This window comes from Chelonia mydas, chromosome 19 (assembly GCF_015237465.2).
Source record: "Chelonia mydas isolate rCheMyd1 chromosome 19, rCheMyd1.pri.v2, whole genome shotgun sequence".
In the NCBI taxonomy this organism is placed as follows: Eukaryota; Metazoa; Chordata; order Testudines; family Cheloniidae; genus Chelonia; species Chelonia mydas.
This window is the reverse complement of record NC_051259.2, coordinates 4904206-4926064: the sequence shown is the minus strand read 5'-3', so window position 1 is coordinate 4926064 and position 21859 is coordinate 4904206. Positions and strand designations below refer to the sequence as shown.

The 21859-nt window shown below is 45.2% G+C and overlaps 1 protein-coding gene across 2 annotated transcripts in view; it reads right to left on the bottom strand.

Annotated features, from left to right (window-relative positions):
* The window catches only part of CSMD2 (CUB and Sushi multiple domains 2), a 563293-nt gene that overhangs the window by 234454 nt on the left and 306980 nt on the right, over positions 1–21859 (bottom strand). The window contains exons 10-12 of one of the 2 annotated variants that reach the window (XM_037881906.2): positions 20684–20808; positions 12199–12320; positions 2441–2544 (exon numbers count right to left, since the gene is read on the bottom strand). The exons of the other annotated variant lie outside the window; for it this stretch is intronic. Of the exons in view, the coding sequence (XP_037737834.2) occupies positions 2441–2544; positions 12199–12320; positions 20684–20808 (351 nt within the window). The remainder of the gene's footprint in view (positions 1–2440; positions 2545–12198; positions 12321–20683; positions 20809–21859) is intronic. 2 annotated transcript variants of the gene reach the window in all.

Below are 21859 nucleotides of genomic sequence, written 5' to 3'. Positions count from 1 at the left end.
AATAATACCATTGCCTGGCTCTTACATTATGCTTTTCATCAGCACATCTCAAAGTGCTTCATGAAGTAGGGTCAGTGTCATCACCCCCCTTTTACAAATGGGGAAACTGAGGCACGGAGCAGGGAAGTGACTTGCCCAAGGTCACCCAGAAGGCCAGTGGCAGAGCCAGAAACAGAACCCAGGTCTTCTGGGTCCCCACATAGTACTCTATCCACTAGATCACACCGATTCCAGCTGTTCATGGACATCTCACAACGCCAAAATGAGGGACTATCCACTGACTAAATTATTTATTACAGACTATTTCCTCTGCTCTGATTTCCATGGTCAGACCAATCAGCTGTGAAATGTTCTGCGACACTTTAATTACAAGTACTTTCACAAGTCATACTTCAGAGTTATATACACCACGGGCGAGAAACGGTGACTCAAATGTCACTGGAGTGTACACTCCGCTGCGCAGAGACAGTGCAAAAGAAGGAGAGAAGGCAGAGAGAAATTCCAGAGGAAAAAGAGTGAAAAATTAAGCAAAATGAAATCAGAGAGGCAGACAGACAGACAGACTGTGACAAAATAAGAAAAAAAGAGAGAAAAAATTAGAATATAATAAGAAATAGGCTGCATACAGTAAAGAGGGCAGCCACTTATGCCGGCCTAGCTTTTGGGCAGTTATTCTACTCATAATGCATGGCAGACATTTTATTTAGCTGTAATACAGTAGTTCTGAAACTTCTGTACTGGTGACCCCTTTCACATAGCAAGCCTCTGAGTGCGACCCCCCCTATATATTAAACACACCTTTTAATATATTTAACACCATTATAAATGCTGGATGCAAAGTGGGGTTTGGGGGTGGAGGCTGACAGCTCACGCCCCCCATGTAATAACCTCGTGACCCCCTGAGGCATCCTGACCCCCAGTTTGAGAACCCCTGCTGTTATATATCTACATAAAGAAGAAGGAGAGCCTAGTGGTTAAGGCACTGAACTAGGACTCCAGAGAACTGGGATCAGTTCTCACAAACACTCTCCAATCTTGGGAAAGTTACTTAAACTCCGAGCTTCAGTTCCCCATTTATAATATGGAGATGATAACCCTTCCCATGAACTAATTTTGTAACCTCTTCCACGCCCAGCCCCCTCCCGGCCCCAGCAAAAAAACAGAGTTACAGAAGTTTTCAAAACCTCACACGCAATGAGGTTTACCAGTCCCGAATGGTCAGGTGCTATTATCTTCTCCATGTCAGAGACAGGAAAGGGATGCAACAAAAAGGTTAAAGGTCAGACTTGCAGAAGAGGTCAGTCCCCGTTCCGGCACCTCAGGGTAGATCTACGTTGTAATGTGAAGTATAATTGCAGGTGGGTAGGTGTACCCAGGCCAGCTTTAATTTAGCAAGTACTGCTAAAATATCACGGAACACATGGTGAAGCGGGCTTCTGCACGGGCTGCAGAAGGCTGCCCAGAACCTTGGGTACACACTGCCATTCCTAACTCACATCAGGGTCCATGCTGCAGTGTCTTCACTGCTATTTGTAGCATGCTAGCTAGATTAAAACTAAAGCTCCCAGTCGCCTGCTCTTACCATCATCGCAGGCTGTTTCTCTCTACAAAGCAGGACTTTGGAGCTGTGCTCCGGCTCTGCTCCAGCTCCAGGCAAAAACCTGCAGCTCCACTGCTCCACGCTCCAGCTCTGGGCTCCACTCCAAAGCCCTGCTACAAAGCTACACAAAACTACACTGCATTCTGCTTCAGTGTATCCTATGATTACAGCTACTGCTCCTTCCATATATTGGAGCTGGATTTGAACTGATGTCATCTTCAGCAGTTGGTGCTCCCCCTCGTCCCCCATCCTTCAGGCTGTGGAGGGGAGATGCGACCTACTGGAATAAGATCAGAAGCAGACCATCAGAAATTGGTAGGTTGGAGACGGGGGCTTCCAGGCCTCATTTTCTCTTTCAGGTTTGTCCCATCATGCTTGATGTTTGAGAACTCGACTTATCTTCATGTTGCAGAAGGGTACTCAAAGCCTGCTATGCAGTTATGTATTCACAGGTGTACCCTGCTTCTTCAGTATTTACCATTGCACTAGATTTCTGACCCCACGCATTCAGCTTCCTAGCTATTGCTAGTCTCTCTCTTTCTCTTATCGTCTGTCAAGTGTCCAGACACAGCGACATTCCAGAAGGAAGGAAGCAGCCGGATGAGGGAACAACAATTCTGAAGGCTTCCCTGGATGGGCCTGAAGATAACGTGACTAGGAAGGAAATACAAGGCGCCAGCAAGAACACTCCGTTCATTCTCTATTGCAGACCATGACATAAAACATTCACTGGCTTCTAGCAAATAGGCCCTGCACCCTCCAGAATGCAAACACCTATGGTAAATATCCTGATGCAAAATTCATGTACTGATTTGCACAGTGCTAAGAGAAACTACTTACACATAGAGCACAGTTTTCTGGTCTCCAACCTGCCCTCCATCACCCACTGTCAGCGTGTCGTATCCTCTTTCCAAGTCAAATTCTTCGAAGGTGAGTTTGATAACCTAGCAAAGATACAGCATATTAATACGAGTCAACCATTGAGGCAGCCTGCAGGTCCTCTTGTTTATTTCTGTGTGTGTGTCTATTGAGGAGCAATTTATAGGTGCATTAAATCTTCTGGACAATGGAAATGGTGTCTGGTCTCACTTTTTATTGCATTGTGGCATTTCTCCCCAGACGCACACAGCTATTACTGAAATCATCTTTCATTTCTCTGCTGTGTCTATCGATTTTCCAGATGCATTTACTGATACAGAGATGCTCACTGAGCTTACAGCACAGGGGTTATATTCGCTCTGCTGGCTGGTCACTATTACCATTTGATTTTCTTTGCAAATTGGGGATTTGGATTTGGGTGATGGATCTGAATGCATGTGTTAAGTGGCATTTATCAATCAAACGCAGTGCAGGCAGGTTTAAAGCAGCTTGGGGCCCTAGGGTAGTCAATTTGGTGTTGCGGGGGGGTGTACTCAGGGGGTTTCCTCCTTGGCTTTAGTGGCTGCTGTTTCTCCCTCTGCTTGAGACATCACTGCATTGGTTACACTGGGGGCAGCTCCCCCATCTCAGAGCAACGGTTTCAGGCTCTCTGCAGACTCAGACATCACTACGTTAGTTTACAGTTAGTTCAAGTTTTCAGACTTTTTTCACATAAACATTGGATGGGATTTTCCAAAGCACCTGTGCAATTTAGGAGCACAACTCCTGCTGAAAGTTAAAGAGAATTGTGCTCCGAAGTCACTTAGATGCTTTTGAAAGTTCCACTCATTTTTTTTAAAAAATGAATGCTTCATTCTGAAACTGGGGACTGGGGCCATAGGCACCGGCCTACTTTGACTAGACCTTAATTCTGCCCTGGGCAAGCTATGTAACCTGATGCTAATAATGGCCTGATTTGCAGAGGGGCTAAGCATCCACAACTCCAACCAAAGGCTCCCAATTCGGGAAAGTACGTAAGCAAATATTTAAATGCATCCTTATTTAGAGACGCACTTATGCATGTGCCTATATGAAAAATACCTCACTGTGATACTCATAACCCCTTGGATTATCAAATATGAATTTATTTATTAAATCTAACCTGTTTTTCAACTATTTATGATATTTATTTAATGTTGCATTTCAGATTAGAAATAATCTCAGATCATAAAGACAGGAACCTGGTCACCCCAAATGTCGGCACAACACCACACGAGCACATGCCAGTAAATAAATAATTTCATCCGGATTGGGACAGGGGAGTTAGGTATGAGATCATCAGCTGGTGTAAACTGACAAAGCTCCATTGACACTATTGGAGTTACACTAATTTACACCAGTTGAGGAACGTTGCCCATAGTCAATTCTCTATGGGAAGTTATTAGGCACTGAAGCAAATGTAGTTCCATCAAGTTTCATCAATTGAGTATCTGACCCTAGGTTGGCCAATTTCACATTCTGACTCCCGTCAGTTTCACTGTCATGCACTAGCCTGTTACCAAAGATGAGGGAGGAATGTTTAAAACCGATTGCCACTGAAATTTAAAATAAAATTCTATTGGATCTGTCTATTCATATTGGATTGTGGGGAAATAATAATTATTTAAGAAGTATGTAGGGATCAATTATATTTGGAAGCATGTCTCCAAAGGGACACCACTAACATTAAAAGAAAACAAACAGATGTCTGTTTAAACATTTTTCATCTACTATAGTTAAAAGCAGCCTTTAAGGTTCCCATCATACAAGGACTTAAGCACATGCATAAATTTAAGCACATGAGTAAGCCCACTGAATTCAAAATGAACAAGGTTTCAATGGCAATTAATTTAAGTGGTACTACCCCTATGCTTAAAGTTACATGAGTGTGCCAGTATTTGTGGGACTAGGGGCCTAAGATTACTATAATTGCAGTAGACAAGAGAAAAATGTGTTTCTCTTTTTTCCTTTTCCTTACATTTGACAGAACTTTGTTAACACTCATTTCGTTGTATTTCCTGTTTTTCTTCATGTTATACGGGTCTTTCACACAGCAGCAAGGAGAGGAAAACATTTTAAAAATACAGAAAAAAATGTGATTGCAAAATCACAACTATTGGCTCAAGGGAAGAAGTAGCATCTTAAGCCACTTCTAATTTTATCTATCTATATATTTATTTTAATTGACCAGGTATCCAAAGGATAATACCCTTTTAAGAACAATGGGTATATATATGTGCGAGGGGGTGTATCAATTCCATACTGGGCCAACAGGGGCTGACCAATCACTGTGGACCCAGGAGACCATGCCCCCTCAGCTCTGCTGTGCATGCTCCAGGTGGAAGGGACAGATAAAAGGAGATGGCCCAGCTCAGTTGGGGCTGGTGAGGAGGAGGAAGGATGTATGCTGCAGGCTCCTGCAGAGGAACCATTGACTTTCCAGACCACTGAGGTCATGGACCTAGACTACGTGGAGGAGGCCCAGCCGACCGCAGAGACTGACAGGGATGCCACGCCGCTGCCAGCAGAGGAGATGCCCGAGATGGATTTTATGGTAGGAAGTTAACCAGGGAACGTGTCAGGGGCCGAGGCTTGAACCCTTAATAGGGAGTTTACTGGCTTCATGGGACCCTGGGTCAGAACCCAGTGGAGTAGGGTGGGCCTGGGTTCCCCTATCCCCCTGCACTTGCCACTAGGCATGGCTGCCGGGGACTCTTGATATAGACTAATTGTTTGCTTTGCCCTGCTCAGGGGGTCAGAACCCCTAAATACTATTGTTTGCCCTGGCCAGGAGGCCCAGGGGCTATAGACAGCTTGTTTGCTCTGCTCTGCCCTGCCCAAGGGTCTGGAGTTCCTGACTGTGATCACTTGACTTAGCAGGGAATCTCAGCGACTGTGTGACAGGGTGTATCAACCCTGCCCTGGGCAAATGGGGGCAACATCCACGGGACAGACTGAGCCCCCGTGACACCACGATTCAGGCAAAATGTTCTTTGTTCCTCTCTTATAACTATAACTAATCTCTTTAAAATGTGTAAATCTAGCAAATCTAACGAAATTAGACACTGTGGCTATCACATCTTGGGTAGAGCAGAACATTCAAAAGCTTCTGGATTCTAAAACAAGGGGATTCACGGTATTTCATGGAGGTTAAGGAACTTATATACATTTTAGTACCGATCAGCTCCAATTCCGGATTGTGGCTTACAGTAAATGTTCTTAAAATCCCCAATCTTCATTTTTTTATGTTAAATAAAAAGCTACTAATATTAGCAGCAATGCTGAAATATTAACGGACGCAGAATATTATTGAACCATGTAACAATTAAATAATGTGATTAATACAAAGAACACAGGGCTGTAAAATGGCACACATCATTAGTTACACCAGTCATGCAAGTAAACTGCATTTTAAAGAGTCTGACCCTCATTAAATAGCTAATTACATTCTAATATACTGTAGTCCATAACCTTGTTGCACGAGAACAGGCTAGCGAGTGTAACATTTATTTACATATCTTTCCCTCACCGTTTATATTGTTTTGCTTTTGGTTGAAGACTGAACATTATTTAATGGGACAAACACCACAAGACCTCCTGGCACATGCAGGAACACTAATGCCACAAAACCTCATTTTTAACTCATTGACAAGACAGGAATCAATTGGCAAAGTCAAAGAAATGGGCTCAAATATGCCTCATGATTTCAAGACTTGAGCCACTGCAATTTCTGACAGGAAGGAAGGCCACATCTGGAGAACAAAATTACAATAATAATCCTGTCCATGTAGTAAAGCACCTTCAATGTGCTCATCTCCAAGTGCTTTACATATATTAATTAAGCCCCACGATATCTGTTTGAAGTCAACAAGTCAACATTGCTATCCAGTAGATACGACGACACAGCGGGGGATGTTTTTACAGCTGGAGAAAAAAAACAAACCCACACTGAGGTCAAGGGACTTGCTCAAGGCCAAAGCGTGAGCAGGTGGCAGAGCTGAGCACAGAAACTCAGGCATTTCTGGGTCAGATCACTAGATACCCAGCTCTTTTGGAGTACAAATATTTTGGCTGGTTTACCCGAAACTGTATCCACGCCTCCGTTAATCAGAAGCCAGTTTAGCATCTCAAACCTGTAAGCTGCTGAGCAATTTGGCCTAATTTGAGCAAGCCACATAAGCATGTGCTTTTATTTTAAGCATGTGAGCAATTCCTGCTCCACGTCTTGTAGCACTGAGCTCTAGGAGTCCTTCTCAGAAGAAACATTGACAAATGAGCTCAGTTTTATTTTAAGAAGGGGGGGGAGGCGTCACCAGCAGTGGGCTCAGAAATGCCAATTTTAATTCAAATCTTGTTTTTCCCCAGACACTTCTCAGTTTGCTTCTAGTTCACCACTTGAGAAACCAATGCCTGCAGCCCAGGGGCAAGCACAAAGACTTAAGTCCTCAAAAGAGTGGTTACGGAGAGCGGTCCCATGTGGTACATGGGCCCCATTGTATACAAAAGTTTTCAACCAACGCTGCACTGTGCTCAGGGTGTCTAAGCACACCCCAGGGCGGATTATGTAACTCAGTGGTTTGGACTCACGATAGGTAGGTTTACACTGTTTGGGATGTGATTTTCCCAGCTTGTATGGGCATACCCATACTAGCTTTCATCTGGCTAGCTCGCTAAAAATGGAACCAGCGTCTTAGCACCACCGGCTTCAGTATAGGCGGCACAAGAGAGTACATACCCAGGGCAGGGGCTTGTCAGGTGGATTTGGCAGCTAGTTCTGAGACTCACGCTGCTGCAACCTCACGTCCATTCTTAGTGAGCTCGCTAAACAAATGCACCCTATAGCTAGGCTCTGCAGAAGAACATTTTGACAGATAATTGTGAGGGACGGCAGGTCTAGAATCCGGGTCCATAAGTCGTCCTCAAACAGCAGCCACCACCCAGCCGCTCACTGGAACCAGCTGGGAGCGCGGCCTGGTGGACCTAGCTCACCAGCACCACCATGAAGCTCCCAATTGGAGGCGACGTCCAGCCTCTCCGATTGGCTCAGACTCTTTATTGAAGTGAGAAGGAGGCTCAGAAAGTTGTCTGAGTAACTAGATGACTCCCTGGCTCGCTGCTATATTGGACCCTGCCTTCTTGCCTGACCCCTGGGCCATGCTTTGTCCCTGATTCCTGCTTTCCTGTCCTATTTCTGGTTCTTGCTTCTACACCCTAACACTGGCTACTGACCCTGGCTTTAACTCCAGTTCTGATCTCCGGCCCCAGTTCGCCACTGCGAGGAGCACTAGGATATGTCCCCGTGTACAGCAATGACATTGATGGGGCTTTAAAGCCTTTTTTTCAAAGTTCTGTTGATTTAAATTTTTACAGGTTTGAGAAATTAGGAGGGGGTCAGACAATTATTTAATGACAGCAGATGCTGAGATTTACAAAGTTCAAGCTTTATAACCGTTGAAATACAAATGATCGATATCGCATGTCAAGATATACAAAGTAACTATCCTTAAATCACACTCTCAAATTCTCAAGCAACATTTTTCTTACTTTGGCTGTTCATAAATTGAGATTTTTTTCCCCTTTGGTTTAGCATGCACAGTGAAATTGACGTTTTCCAACAATGACCAAAAAAACCCCGCATCCTTCCAAACCTGCCGATATCACATACAGAACATCAACCTTGCAAAATGCTACTGCCCCATTTTGGTTGTAAAACTATTTAATACCTTGCTTCTTGAGAAGAAAAATAAAACTTAAAAAAATGCAGCAGCCCAGCTCTCTCCTTTTCCCAAGCCAAAGGACACCTGAACCTTAAAAATATAGGGTCAGATCCTCAGCTACTGTAAACTGGAATAGCTCTATTGCACTCAGTGGATCCACTTGATTTACACCAGCTGAGGATGTGGCCCCTACAATTCTTTTCTAAATACAGAACCCATGATTTTCAAATGAGTTCTGAGTTTGGCCCAGTGGGTTTTCCCATCCCTAATATTAAGAGCTCATGTAGGAGCTCATCCAAAACCCAGACAAGTCAACGGGAAATCTCCCACTGAGTTGGATGGGCTTTGGATCAGGCCCATAATGCTTTTATCTCTAAAGGGCTTTACAGAGATGCAATTAATCGATCTTCAACTCTCCCACCTTGCGATGGAATGCACATAGGTGTTCTTATCCCTATTTTGCAGATGGGAAACATGAACCCAGGAGGTTAAAGTCCCAGTTCAGTAAGGTATTTAAGCATGTGCCTAACGCAGTGAATACTCACGTGCTTGAGTACCTTGTTGAATCAGGGTCTACATGACTTTCTCAACAACCCAAACAATGTCAGTGCCAAAACTGGGATTAGAACTCAAGTGCTCCCAGTGTAACAGACATGTGCTGTAAGCCAATGAACTAACCCAGACAGCTAGTTTCTACGGGACTCGGCGTGGGCGCAAGGAACTGGCCATGCCAGTCAATCTACTTGCTAGATTGGGGCCTTTGTCATCAGCACATGTATTTTATTCAGTGATCACGCTTTCCTGTTGTTGAATGCAATGATTTGGAGCTGTATACATGTGTTTTCTCCCTGCCGATGAGCTCTCTTCTTCACAGCTTGGGGTTTCTGCAGCCTCAACAGATTCCTTCAGTAGCAGCAAACGTTAAACGCAATTGATTTGTTTTTGCTGTTTGCCATCTTCCTGGGGAGTGTCAAAAGGCAGCCCTCTCCTTGGATTGGCCCCTGGGACCTCGCAGAGCATTCTCTGCCATTTTAACAGGGCGCAAGATATCATTCTTTGGTCATGAAGTGCATCTCAGATTAACGTGAAGCTCAACTGTTCGCACGTGACAAGCAGGCACAGCAACGGCTTTTCCGAACACATCAGAGCATTTCACCCAACCCCACGTGCCGCAAAAAGATGGAGAGATTATTCCCTACCTGGAAATCGTGTCTCTGGGATGAAGCACTCAACAGTCTGAAGTCTTCCCAGAAACCCTTTATAGGCTGATAATTATCTAGTTACTTAAGGGAAAAGACTGTTTATTCTTCCTGGGCTGGTGTAAATTGATATAGCTGCAGACATTAAGGGAGTTACACCACTTGAAGATGTGGCCCATAGAGAACAACGTGTATTCTCTGCAGGAAGTTATTAGGTATTGAAGTCAGTGAAGCTACACCAGCTGAGGATCAGGTCCTATGGATCTGTTATCTCATCAAGGTTTTTTTTAAAAAAATTATTATTTATTATTATTATTAAAGTATGTTTAAAAGCTAAGGAAGATACCAACTGGAGAAAGAACAGTGGGGATGGAGGACGCTGCAGCAGGGTGGAGACAGAGTCTGGGAAACATGCGATCGGCCATTCCGCCTAGCCATTGTGCATAGTAGAGGGAAACCCATGAAACAGATCACTGGAGGAGAAGCAGAGAAGTTCATTTACCAGATTTTCTGTGCCTGGTGAAAAAGCAAATGGGAATGTCTGGAGTCTGCCCATTCAAGCACTATGGGGAAGTGGCACGAGGCAGTTCTCTTGTTTAGGGTCACTGAAGCACCTGACACAGCCATAACTATGTAATTCGGTGCCCAAAAGTCATGCACCCAAGCTTGAAAGGGTTTGCCTATTTGAAAGCCAGTGTAGACAGGGCCTGGCTGACTGCAACTTCCTATCCAAGCCCCAGAACAAAGGGAACTGTTTTCTGAAAATTTTATTTACCAAAATTTTGGGTCCATTTTCTTTTTTTAAACAAAAAAGATGCAGAAAAATAGTTAAGAAAAATGCAGGAAATACATCGCTTCTCTCCTCTTCTCCGGCAATTTCTACTATGGCCCCAAAGTCCTTGTGTCCAAAAACCTACCCCCGAGTGCACGTTATACAGCTAATGCATGATGTTATTTGTCACTCACACAAGCTGTATCTAATCCCTCTGCTGCACCTCGGCAATAGCTTCCAAGCTGCAGTGGAATGTCTTTTAAAGCATTAATGTTCCACTGGAACATCCTCCCTTCCGATTCAGACACCCCGGATGGTACTTCTTGTGTGTTGCACCTGGCATGTGTCGCACAGGGTGCAGCAGTGTGGCAGGTGCATGGAAGGGCTTGCACACAGGTTTACACTATGTTCATTGAGAAAGCACAACCCTCAGACCCCGGGAGAAACAAACACCAGCACTAGTTGGTCACTGGTACTGGTAGCTTTTCAACTGTGCCCTTTGTACCTGCTGATCGCCAGCTACGCTGCTCAGAAGTCAAACCTGGCTTCACTTTAGATCTTTTCTCCTCATTCACATCACCCCTTCTATATTCTCATGTCACCAGCTCCAAGACTGAGATCCCACAGCCGACACATGGAACATTGCACAGACATGGCCGGCCCTGCCACAGTTCAGAGGGATGGGAGAAGAGAGAGATTTGGGTTCAGGGAGACGTTTAACCCATGCTTAGGCCTGATTTTCAGAGATGCTGAACCCCTGGGGCTCCAATTGGCTTCTAAAAATCCTGCTAGTTTATTGGAAATAACAGTTGCAATCACATGGTTAGACCCGGCTAGTTCTACTTCCCTTTTGTTTAGAGCCAAAAGGTTTAGGAATTAATGACACCGCATTTTTGTTGGCCTGAAATCTGTTTTTAAATATTCAGTTGATAAAAAAGTTAATTCACAAGACATTTACTATGGAACAAATTAAACAAAAACAACGAAAACATAATGTACGCCACACTTTGCCCCAAACAGCTCTGAACGGGGGTGGATTATTCTTACTTTTAAGATTATTTCAAAAGCCCTCTTGCAACTTGTTCATATCTGTCAAGTGACCAAACAGATCAACCAGCAAAAGCTGTCACAAGTGGGCATGATGAGGGCTAAGGGGAAAATGCAGAGGAAAATCAGCCAGGGAAGGTTTTGGAGAATTTAGGAGGGAAAGAAAGAAAAAGGAAAAGACTGAGAAAGAAACAAAATGAGAGAGACACCTGAATGTTCTTCTTTGGGAATTCAGGACTTTAGCAGTACATTCTAGCCTGTTTAACAGAGCCTCTCGAAGTTTGGGGAACTCTCCACAGTTCTCCAGTACCTTGTGGACCCAAAGCAAGGCTAAAGCATTATAGCCTGGAACTCTCTGTGTTATCAAGCATCACTGGGTTGGGGTGCAAAGGCAGCCATCTAAAACTCTCCCCCAGCACATGGCAAGTGGGGAATGGCAGAGAAAACTCAGTATTTTCTTTCCCTGCTTCAAACCCCAAAGCACAGGAAGGACTGGCCAGTATTAGCGGTGGAGAGAGCCAGTTCCTCCTCCTCCTCTGGCTCGCCTTCTACCCTTTAGACAGTAAATCCCAGTTGGCTGGGGGCCAGGTATCAGTTAAGATCAGGGAACATCAGCATTCGCGGCACGGACGTTCCATGCCCTAACTGAAAGCCAGTTTTAATGAAATGCTTTGCTAAGCTGTTTGGCATTTCAGCACCATTCACATCGAGATATCGAAAAGGCTTTGATTAAAAATAATTACATTGACTTTTAATTACATCCCTTAAAGAAAGATATTTTAAACGGGAGGTAGGCGACGTGTCACCGCCTCCCTAAGTAGTTGAGACACACGCGGTAGGTGGAAACAACAGCACCAAAAACCTGAGCAGCTTTGAAAGAGAGAGAAAGAAAGATGAACGGTGACTCAAAAAAAAAAAAAAAAGGGACTAAAGATACTAAGATGGAGACATCTCTCAGAGACCTACCTTGGCTGGATTGAGGGCGGTGATCACCCACACGCAGTAAGCATTGTTATCATACTGTACGGGGTAGTTGGGAGAGGTTATCACTCCGCTGGGGCCCCGGAGATATGTATCGCACATCCTAGCTGTGAAGAAGAAAATAAGACAGTGTCTGGGGGAGGTTCATCAGCCTTGGGATGTACATTTGGCTCCTTATTTAGGGAGGGGAGAGAGTGCTTGCATAAAATCAGGAGGGAAACAAACCGCTTCACATTGTCTTCAGCAGGTAGGGGCCGTTGCGCCCCCTGGTAGTACAGAAGACGCAGGACACCACTGTGATGAACAGAAAGGGGATTCTTGATTAAGGCTGCTGAACAGAGACAGGCCCTGTGGCTCAGACTGATTTAACAGAGCCGGTGCTACACCTAAGGCCACCGCACAGGGGCTTCTGTAAGCCCTGGTTCACGAAGGGTACTGCAACCCTCGCTGCAGAATCCAACTAGGAAGCGCTGCTTCTTTCCAATGGGCCAGGCAGGCCCTGTTTTCCTTTCTCCATGCTCCTTTTGACAGCCTGAGCAAAGACCAACACAGCAAACGGTTAATGAGGAGAGGCTGAGTTAAGTCCAATTTCTCCACGGGCTGGCAGCTCTGCTTAGCATCTTAACAACAGCATAAGTGAAGCAGAGGTGGGAAAGTGCATAAGGGTAAAAAAAAGGAAAAGACCCATGGAGTCCTTTTGTCAGAACCAGCCCCCAACTCCCTCTCCACTAGCAACCGTGAAGTGCAGAGTCATGGCTCTGTAGCGGCGTTTGCTGTTGAGCTGAATGTCAAGTGGGCCTGGCCCACACACATCAGATCCGGGAATTGTACCTCCCTGATGTCCGAAGGGGCTGCGTGTGTACGTGTTCTGTGTGAGCGGGTTGGTGTGCATGCACGTGCCTGCGTTCATATACAAGGTTCTGCTTTGGGTCCATCGCTAGACAGAACAAATACAGCTACACAGAGCTGCTGATTAAGGGCTACGCCATATGAAAAACACAAACAAACACCACCCCATTCCTGAGCTAAACTGTTGCCCTTTCAGTACAGTTACCCAGAGTCTAAGCCCAGAGCAACCAACTCTGGGCCAAATTTCCTGTAAATGGTGGTGTTAAAGGGCGTAGCTTACAACCCGAAGGCCAGAAAACTGGGGGGTGCAGGAAGTGAAATAACCATGAAGCAGTGTAAAATAAAGGAGGTCCCTCCTACTTCACCTGAGCTGTATCATTTCACGCTGACATATATTTGGGGGCATTCTGCTTCCTGATCCAAGTCTCACCCCCCCATTTCTTCCCTGTGGCTCCCCGGTCAGTGATTTGACACTGCAATGCTGCATCCTGCCACTGATGGGGACAAACGGGCCTCCTGTTAATGGAACAGGTTCACAACAAGGCTCCTCTCTTATTCCAAATGAGCCCCATAGTGGTCAGTCTCCTGATATGAATGCTGTATCTTGTTAACGTGAGATCGACGGGCACCCTTCGTACCAGCCTGCCCGGAGGCCGCTCCCTTGTGACTGATAAGTGGCAACGAGGAGGGAAACACCTTTGGGTGTAAGCACTGGTAGACTGGACCCAATCAACAGGCTCAATGGCTATGGCCCATGAAGTTGGAAGGGATCATGCTGGTTGCTGTCGGCAGGAAGGCGTCACCAGTAGGGGGCACCATTTAGATAGTGGAGAAGCCAGTAAATAGTTATGCAAGGATATGGCGGTCAGGTCCAAAGTGGGAGCTCTCTGGGCCCACCAAAGTCAATGGGAGTCGGATCAGGCCCTGAGTAACTCCAAGGGTTTCCCTAGCCAAGGGTAGGTTCTGTTTGCTCATACACACGGGCAAAGCATAGGAAGTTTCACACAGGCCTTTGGACTTCATAGGCAGCATGGATGAAATGGAGCAGAACTGAAGAGTCATTTGTAGAGGAGCTGAGAAGATCCATCTACAAATTGATCTGGCCCCACCACCATCGTATCTAAGCACCTCACAATCTTTAATTGATTTATCCTCACAACACCCCTCTGAAACAAGGAAGTGGTGTTATCCCCATCGTACAGCTGGACCATCAGGAGTTAGATACAAAGTGGCCTCCCGTTACACTGCAGTGAGACAGGGTTGGCTCAGAATGACCTTTGCATTTCAAAGGAGTTTGTCATTTAAAAACTAAAAATATAAAAACAGCAACAATGCTAAAAATGGTTTGGAACCGGAATAAAAAGCAACAAACCAAAACAAAACCATATAAAAAAAACTGGAGGTAGGAACAAAAAAAAATCAAGATGATTCACAGAGTCATAATAACACAGGCAAATCCTTTCTTATCTCAGATGAGAGGACGCTGTAAATTTGCTTTATAGTGTTGAATATTTATGCCAAATATCCTCTTACACCGATTCAGTTTATTCTATACTTGTTTCAAAGAATCAGGTGGTATTCTAAAGTCTTGCAAAAATCTGCAGAGGAAATTAAAGGTGGGAAAAAAGCAGAACTGAAGAAATAACAGTTCATGACTTTAAGGGCTTCAGAGGGATTTAATTAAAAGTATTACAAGTTGTTCATTATTAGCATTACAAACATCACAATTATACATGCTGGTTAAAAAGAAAACGTAACCAAAACAGCCAAGACCTAGATGGGCATCCGTATGTGTTGTCCTCTTAAGTAAAACTCCATTCACACATTCCCCGGTGCTGGGTCACAGGGACAGCCAAATTTTGCCAGTTGCTGGCTTCTTGCTCATTGCCTAGTGAAAGCCATAAGTCATAATGAGCAGGATCACTGGCTTTTGTTTAACACGCTTTTGATTATCAGATGCTGGGAGGGGAAAAGAAGGGCAGATCACTCCAACTTTCCTGTTCTGTACACTCTCTCTGAAGCTCTGGTACTAGCCACTATCGGAGACAGGATACTGGGCTTGATGGACCATTGGTCTGAGCCAGTATGACTGTTTTGTTCTAAAGCCCCTGCGTATGCTACAACTACGGGCTTGTCCACACAGCCTTTTAGCACACAACAGCAAGCCAGGGTATAACTCTATTGCACTCTACTTGCAGGGCACTAAGCAGCTAGGAGGACCCTGCTATCATGCATTAAGAGTTCTGCGCTTTTACTTCATAGCGTCTCTGGCTCCTCTTCCTTTTCAGGTTACAGACAGCTCTGCTAATAGGAAGATCGGGTTTTCTGTATTTCGATAAGGGTCGGGAAGTGGGGAGTGGTTGATGCTGTGAATGTCATTCAGGCTGTGGCTGGAAAAGATTTACCAAACAAAGCATTTGCACTGTTCCATAAGAGATGGATCAGGCTCTGGGTTCATTGAGTCTCCACTGAAAGTGCAGCTAAGAATGCCTTGACACCAGCTCTCATGCACTTGTTCTGAGCTTTAGGATCTGCATTGTCCCAGATTTGCACACCTTTCCCAGAAGTTCATATCTCCGTTGAAGCTGTAATATAGAAGGGCTTGCAATGTGAACAAGCATATTAAGCAGGGCCTGGGTGAAGCCCAGTTATTGTGGGAGGACTGGATGGGAATTGAGGGAGAGTGACATAAAGGTGAAAAGTCAGCATTGTGGTGAAAAACCTCTCCTCTGTCCATTGCAGCAGGAGCTCAGCACAAAGTTTATGAACCACTTATCATCCCACTGAATCCTTCAGGTAGGATTCAGATGGGACTTAAGTGACGCACAGGCTTTGTGCTGGTCCCTCTTCAGAGGGGTGAAAATTCAGTGAAGGCAACTTCAAGAATTTATCACGAGTTTCCTGAAATAAAAGCCCCAGCTGCTAGGATGAAGAGATTGCATGAAAATCTCAGCTTTCATTGGGAAAAAAAAAAAAAAACGTGTCTAGCTGTTATGGTTGCAGAGAAAAGAATGAAAACATGACCCGAGTGCACCCTAAAGTCTCAGAAAGCACATAAAAAGAACCAAATTAAAAAAAAAAAAATCTGGGGGCCTGTCTTATTTTTGAATGCTTGAGGTTGCGAACACTGTGAAATTCACCTCCAGTGACCAAGAATCCTTAGTGCACACACACACTCTCTCTCTCTCTAGCTCTCCTGTGGGTGTGGGTGTCCACAAAATATACACATGCAGACAGAGTTGTTAACAATGGCTGAGCTAGAATCGTAATGGCCCCACTGGACTATTTTGTGACCCTAAGCTACCTGCAGGTTTGGACTCTGCACTTTTGATCTGACCAGCCTACTCGTACTTTTCGATCAGAGCCCAGTCCCCGGTGCAGGGTCTTTCAGCAGCTTTTGAACACGCATCCCGTGTCCCAAAGCGCCACAGAACAGACGGTTACGAAGGCCAAGAGCTAGCCCCGCTTCGGGCAGCTCAGAGGAGCTGTCCCTGGAGGCCAGCCCCAATGACCTAGCGCCCCTGCATGTGGAACTAAGCAATGGGAACAGCTCTTTTCATCACAGCCCAGAGAGGCCTCTCAGCACGGACCACATCCACGTACCTCTGCTGAAGGTGTCCCCTGGCGGTTTGAATCTAGAAAGTGGATACTTATAAAAGAGCTGACGTACACAAAGGGAATGATAACTGAGCAGAGGTTATGCGTCTTGCTTAAGCATCCCCAGGCACAGCACAGTGGTCAATATTTTGCTGATGGTTAGACAACAGAGTACCTATGAGCATTGCTGGGAAAATACTGCCCACCAGAGACTTGCCGTTCAACCAAATATCCTCCAACAATAACACATATTAGAGGCATTCGCTTCCATGCAGGAAAAGAATCAACAACGAAGACTACTCCTTAAAAATACAAACAGCCTCAGGTTCCTTTGCCTCTGTTTGGAATGAATACGCTGTGGGGCTGATCACAGAAGGACAACGAGCTGGTTCATCAGCATGTACGGCATCGCTAATTTCAGGACAGTCTTTATTACTGGGGTCCATTTTTCCCAGGGGCATTGTTCTATTGTTGAAAATAAGACCGAATCATGAAGTTAAGACTCTGATCCAAATCCTAACTTCCCCCACGTGTGGCCATTTTCCAGTCTCACCTGTTAGGGTATGTCTACATTGGAGTGGGAGGTGTAGACGTACCTGCCCTAGCTCTCACTAAGCGAGCATGCTAAAAAGGGTAGCGTAGCTGCGGCTGCATGAGTGATGAAATGGGCTAACCACGCCATTCCAGAGCAACTATCCTGCTGTTTTTAGTGTGCTAGCTTAATCGTAGCTGGGGGGGTACGTGTCCTCAAGCTGGAATTTATGCCTCTAACTCCAGTGTAGACATGCCTTTAGAGACAAAGGCTCAAGTCACATCAAAATTGCCAAACTGGATCTGAACAATGGTCTGTCTAGCTCAATATTTCGTTTCCAATAGCGTCTTGTACCAGAGAGTGGCTACCTTATGTCCTGAAACACGAAGGTTTATATATCCCTTATCAGTATTTTATCTAATGTAACTATGGATGTTTTATTGTTCATATAAATACTTAATTCTTTTTAAAATGCTGCTAAACTCTTGACTCTAACGTTATGCTTTAGCAGTGAGCTCCATGGGTTCTGTCCCAAATGTACAGGAAGCATACATTACCCACTGCAATAGCATTGGATGAACTCATCCGACCACATTCAGTGAGTCAGCTGACATTACTTCGCGCGAAAGGGGGGCAATTCTGTAGCCTACGAGCATTAAACAGCCTTCAAAGATACTACAGCGCCGTCCATTACTTTTGAAACGGCAAGTGTAAAGGGCAGCGTGCAGAGAGCTATCAGTTATGGGAGGAAAGAGCCTCAGGTACAGTAGCTGGTGGTTTGGACAAAATACCGGACACTCTCGTTGGGATGAAAGTCAAGTCTATAACATAAGCACAAGTCATCATTTATTAACTGTTCTGAAGCTACTAAAGACAGCAAACCAACAAGCCATTCTCATGTCCTTCCAGGCATAGTGATCATTTAAGATTTAAACTAGTGGGTTGACTTTACTTGGAATCGTTCTCTAAGAAATTGTACTAATTAACAAATGTAATATCTGCAGCCATGTTAATGGTATTGCAACGAATTTGTGCCCACCTACAACTTCACAGCTGTCAACATGCTGCAGACTGAGAACATATTCAGAACAGTGGGGATAGAACTTGGATCCTCCTGCTCCAGAAGTCCAAGACCCACCTTCTTGAGCTAAAGGAGACTCGCCTTTACGTCCTCTAAATGTTTATAACACTCCCAACACTGTGGTATCTCAGTACACACAGCAGTAGAGGGCCTATGAAACACAGTTGAGCCATTCCCATTCTCACCAGTAAATGGCAGCATGCAAACTAGCAGGTTTGTTGAAATTACAGTTGGTTGAAAACTGTTGACAAAACAGAGCTATTCTTCAAACTGAACAAGTTTTGCTTCTTTGAAAATGTTCTGGTATCGCAACAAAAATGTCTCAATTTTCAAACTAAAAAAACAAGCAGAATTCTTTTCTGGTTTTCAGTTTTTCATTGAAAAAAAAATGAAAAAAGTTTTCCGTTTTTTTAAAGATATTTTTCACAGAAAATCCTTTCCATGTTCCAGCTCTGAGTGCAGTACTGATCTATCGCTGTCACACCAGAGACAGGCATGTGATTTTTGCATGGTTGTCACCTGCTCCCAACTACTATATATATATAATAAAAAGGACGTGGAGGGCGAAAAGATAACTTAATTCAGTCACGACTAAGCATCTAGCAGGGAAATGGGCCAGGGTGTATAGTCATCACTGCACCGCAAAGTGCAAAAGTGAGAGCATAAGGCAAAAGCTGCTTACAATGCTGACCTCAAAGGCATAATCCTATTAGGCACTGAGCAAGCTCAGCTCCTACCATCTTCAGTGGGGCTTGCTCAGCACTTCTGAGCAGACTCTTCATGACTGGGCTATGAGGGGCTGTCATTAACCCCTCTCCTCCCCCCTTGCACCAGACTTTCCCCATATAGTGGGCTAATCCTACCCTAAACTGTATTAGCTACAGACTTTGGGGGCCTGATTCGCCACTGCCCAGCATCTCCTGCTGCCGTTCGCACCCATGCAAAGGGAGTGCAAAACACAACTGTTCTGATTGGCTGGTGGTATGTCCCCACTTTGCACTAGTGTAAACGGCGGCACCAGGCTCAATGCAACGGCAAATCAAGCCCTGAGCTTGTATTTCTTCCAGCGATGAGGAGGGGACATATTTAGACAATGCCATTTCCTAGTCATCTCTCTGCAACAGGCTCCCATGAAAGGGGAGGCAGGGGGAATTCTGGGTCTTTGATGAGACCTTGTGGAAATAGCCTGCGGGAGGGAGCAAGATCAGGGACCTTCTCCCGCGGTGCACGCTTCTGCGCCGATAGTTCTTTTCTGCTAGAGACCTAACAAGATGTCTTCATCATCATCAACACTGAACCTGATAACTTAGAGGGAAACCATTCTAAGGATACAAGCTCCCATAGAGAAAACCACAGGCACCGGAGGGAAGCAATTAGAGTGACCCCGGTACCATGGAGGCAGCACAAACTGCTCAGTTCATGGCCAGCCTCAGCAGCGCTAGGCTGCCCAGGTATCAGGGATGCTATCCTGAAAGCGACACCCATCAGGGGGCTGTGCATAGCTTCCATCGTTTCGATTTCTTTTTTACTTGCTGTTTATAGTGACCCCCTGGCAAAGTGGGACCAACTTCTGGGACCAAACTGGGTTATCCACCTTTGGGCTGAGCTGATGGCATTGGCTTCTCCCCTTAACAACAATACTTTGCTCTCCCCTAATGCCTTGCAACCAAAGATTTCACTGCACTTGACATGCTTGAAATAATTAAGCCTAACAGCCACTGCATGAACTAGGTAGGCACTATGACCCCCACTTGGCAGGTGGGCAGCTGTCCAGGGTGCTGGAATAGGGGGACAGGGAGGGGCAGGGGGCCATGGCCCCTTCACTTTTAAAAGTGGGAGACAGAGGGGGGAGGGAGCGAAGAGGAGTGAGTGGGGGGCAAGCTCCCGGGTGGAAGAGGCGCACGGGGCCAGGGCCTTGGGGGAAGGGGACGTGAAAGGGGTGGGGCCATGGTTTGGGTGCCCAAGGCCCCCCAGTTTTAGGGAGCTTTCGCTGTCCCTGGGAGCTGCCAACTTTCCCTGGAGCTAGACAGTGGAACCAGGAGTCCTTGCATCCACTCCTGGGCCCTCTTTGCTGGGCAACAGTTTCTCTTTGCAGAGTGAACAAGCCGTGAGCCAAACAAGGAAAGAGCGAAGAGACCTCAAGACCCCCTAGATAAGAGTTGCATCGGCTTTGCCAAAAGATACACAACAAAGGGCACAGCTCCTTTGGGTCTTAGCGACATGAGAGCATCCCTTTAAAGGCCATTACCAACAGCACTCGTGAGGGTGGATAAAGAATTCCGATGTGAGGAAAGGAGAAAGTCGAAAGACCAAGGCTTTATCAAACACAAACGTAAGGACAGAATGGAGGATTAAGAAGCTGGATTTTTCTTCAATCACCATAGCTAGGTTGACTCCTAATGCTCCCTCACCTCTGCACGCCGGCCTCTGGTCACTCCAGGCAGCGATCATGTCACTCAGTTTCTTACAGGTGATGCTTTTGGACCCCTGTAAATCATAGCCTTCATTACAGGTGAACTGGATGCTGGATCCTAACCTAGTAGACAGAACCAAAGGGAGCTAATTAGCATTGGAGAGACTACCAAGACAAGAGTTTTGTCCTTTGCCTTCTTTGACGCCTCAGTGATTCGCCATAATGTGAATAACAATAGTTCTCTGGCTTCCAGGGCATAGGATGGGATGAGCAAAGGTCAGTCTCCTTTCTCATGCATTTGCTTGTGTTGGGAGCTCATTTCCTAAAGCAATTGTAGTCGAATAGGAGATCAGAGCTTTCAACAGGACTTCAGGAGACATACATGCTCAGCATTTTTACAAATGACAAAATAAACAAGAAAAAAAATCACCTAGTACTGGAAACACTTGTTAATTCCGTGGCTTTAGCGCCAGAGACTCAGCTGGTGTAAACCAGTGCAGCCCGATTCACGAAAATGGAGTGATGCTGATTTACACTAGCTGAGAATCTGGCCCATAGTATTTAAGGACTCTGTTTGGAGCCCCTCTTCTTCCCTCGCTCAGAAATCCATTTTGTGGATTTCAGGGGGAATTTGATGGTTTCAGGTTAGTCATTTTTAGTGAACAGAACAGCAATCGACAGAGAAATAAGATTAACTATTGCTAATCTGTCATTGCTAACAGCTGGCTGATTTACTCCTGCACACTTCACATGAAGGCCAGCTACTAAAGTAGGACAAAGGCATTGTTTTAAACGTTAGATGAGAACAATTATCCAACAGCACATATGCTTATTGAAAAAGGGTTACACAGTGTTCTGGGAAGCCATCTCAGAAGCCTCTACGGACAGAACCCTGTGGTGATTCATGCTAATGTAAAACAGGGCCTTTTGTTTGTTTGTTTAAAACATTTATTTCTGCACTTAACCAAAAGGAAAAAAATGAATTACAAAGAATCCTGATTGCAAAATCTTGGTTACAAGGCTGACTTTGACAAGGGAAAACATTCCTGAGGAGGGGGATTCATTATAATCTCTGCTTGTCATATTATCACATATACACACACACAATTTTTCTGTGTCACTTATCATTGCAAGATTTTCAGACACAAACCATTTATAGGTGTACAGTGGGTCG